The sequence below is a fragment of the Gadus morhua genome, chromosome 9, assembly GCF_902167405.1.
Source record: "Gadus morhua chromosome 9, gadMor3.0, whole genome shotgun sequence".
Lineage (NCBI taxonomy): Eukaryota > Metazoa > Chordata > Actinopteri > Gadiformes > Gadidae > Gadus > Gadus morhua.
Genome location: NC_044056.1, coordinates 6301331 through 6303830, shown reverse-complemented (window position 1 = coordinate 6303830; position 2500 = coordinate 6301331). Strand labels below are relative to the sequence as shown.

The 2500-nt window shown below is 47.2% G+C and overlaps 1 protein-coding gene across 1 annotated transcript in view; it reads left to right on the top strand.

Annotated features, from left to right (window-relative positions):
- The window catches only part of kcnq1.2 (potassium voltage-gated channel, KQT-like subfamily, member 1.2), a 101544-nt gene that overhangs the window by 97871 nt on the left and 1173 nt on the right, over positions 1-2500 (top strand). The window contains exons 16-17 of the mRNA XM_030365991.1: positions 701-795; positions 2128-2168. Coding sequence (XP_030221851.1) covers positions 701-795; positions 2128-2168 — 136 coding nt within the window. The remainder of the gene's footprint in view (positions 1-700; positions 796-2127; positions 2169-2500) is intronic.

The window sequence follows — 2500 nt, the reverse complement described above, 5'->3', positions numbered from 1 at the left end:
CGGCGGCGCTGAGAGTATGGCTCCAATCATACCATAAGTGGAGTCAGCTGCGGGGGCCCCGCGGCGCACTGCCGGGCCCTCCAGGACCAAGCAAAGCAGGGGTCAGGGGGGTTCAGGGGGGCGAGCCGGGACCCGGCAGCGTCGCAGCAAGGCCGGGCCTGAAGGGACATGAATTGCACCGGTCTCGGCACGACCGCGAGCGCAGGGCCGTTGTTTACCCACGCGTGCACGTCTACGCGCACACACACACGCACACACACGCACACACACACACACACACACACACACACACACACACACACACACACACGTGAGAAAAAATGCAAGGAACGCAAACACACACGCACACACACATACACACACACACACACACACGTGTGTGTTTTACACACAGTTGTTTGGGTAAACACATGCATACACGTATACACACAGACGCCTACACATACATGCACGTACACGTGTGTACACACGCGTGCACGGATACGTAGATGTGCATGAAAACACGTGCATAAACACACAGGCATGCACACAAACACAAACACACACACACGTGATGAACCCTGTGCTCTAGAGGAGCTGGTGCTGAGATGGGTCTTTTATATATGTGTGTGTGTGTGTGTGTGTGTGTGTGTGTGTGTGTGTGTGTGTGTGTGTGTGTGTGTGTGTGTGTGTGTGTGTGTGTGTGTTTGTGTGTCCACAGCAAGCCCGGAAGCCCTATGACGTCCGGGACGTGATAGAGCAGTACTCCGTGGGCCACCTGAACATGATGGTGCGCATCAAAGAACTACAAAGGAGGTGAGCCCTGCTGTCTGTCTCTCTGTCTCTGTCTCTCTCTCTCTCTCTCTCTCTCTCTCTCTCTCTCTCTCTCTCTCTCTCTCTCTCTCTCTCTCTCTCTCTCTCTCTCTCTCTCTCTCTCTCTCTCTCTCTCTCTCTCTCTCTCTCTCTCTCTCTCTCTCTCTCTGCCAATCACTGCTTCACTCCTACCTCTCTCGCCCGTTCTCTCTGTCTCTGTTTCTCTCTCTGTCTCTCTCTCTCTCTCGCCCTTTCTCTCTAGCTGCATGTCACTCATGTCATTCAAGGTTACTTACTCAACGACTAGCGGTGGAATGTGGCAATAACATGAATAAAAAATGTAATTAAAGTAGCAAATATCAAGCAGATACAACTATATATATATATATATATATATATATATATATATATATATATATATACATACATAAAACTATGACTATTCGTGAATAATCAAATCCCTGTGTTCGCTATGTGTGTCATCGTGTGAGTGTGTACACGTCCCTGGTCCCAGGTGTCCCTGTTGAAGAAGGTCATGTCACGCAACGACAATAAAAAACCAACAGTGTTGTCAACCAATGACTTCCTGTTAGTGTCCACCTTCCTCTGGGCTTATGCAACCCTCTCTCTGCCTTGGCCACGTCACAACAAGATATCAAGGCAGGTCAGGTTAAGTCATTCATTGATTTCACCTGGACTTCCTAACCACTTTTTACGCAACCACAAGGTGCAGTCACTTGCTAATCGCAGACGGATGACCTTTTCTTCTTAAAAATACATTCAACTTATCACTCTTAAATCATAGCTACAGCTCCTTCAGATAGACGTGTGACCTAGAGTGACAGGCAGCCACGCGCCAAGACTAGGCGAGCAGGATCTGTGTTCTGTCCCATGCAGCTCTCTCTCTAAGCTGACACTCTCTCTCGGTCAGGGTGCAAGATCACTCAGAGTTCAGCGTGTGAATGTGTTCACTCTGGATGAGCCTTGGCGCAAACAGTTCTGTAGGGTTAGTTCATAAAAACATGAATGTTTTGGGCTTGTTGATGTGGGAGCGAGTTCAAGAGTGACTCTTGATAAAACTATTCGTTTTTATATGATGATAATGTTTTCTTTTTTGTAGGTTTTCTTTGATCACGGTTTCCCAGAAACTTCGCTCTACTTTTATGAATTTAACCAATTCGACCAGTTGTTTAACACTTAAGAACTATAATACTGATAAAAAAAAAAAATGGTTTAAACATCTCAGGAAATGGTTCACCTTTAAAGTACCATGTGTAACGTAGAGTGTATACTAATATATATTTCACAACCTCCGTATGGTTTCTCCGGGGCCAGGCTGGACGGAACGCTGGGGAAGCCAGGAATGTTTCTGCCAGGTAAATACGCTACAGTCTGGATCTGATAGTCGCCTTCGTACTCCACACACTCTTTATCTGTTTACAGCCAAGACAGGCTCCTCTCCAACTGCACATGCCAGACTAAATACAACCGCCAGGGAGCCCCGGCCTGTGTGTGTGTGTGTTGTGTGTGTGTGTGTGTGTGTGTGTGTGTGTGTGTGTGTGTGTGTGTGTGTGTGTGTTTGTGTTTGTGTGTGTGTGTGTGTGTCTGTGAGTGTGTGTCTGTGTATGTGTATAGATCTGTTTTGGTATTTCTGTATTATTAGGTGTGTGTGTGTGTGTGTGAGTGTGTGTGTGTCTTTGGGTGTGTC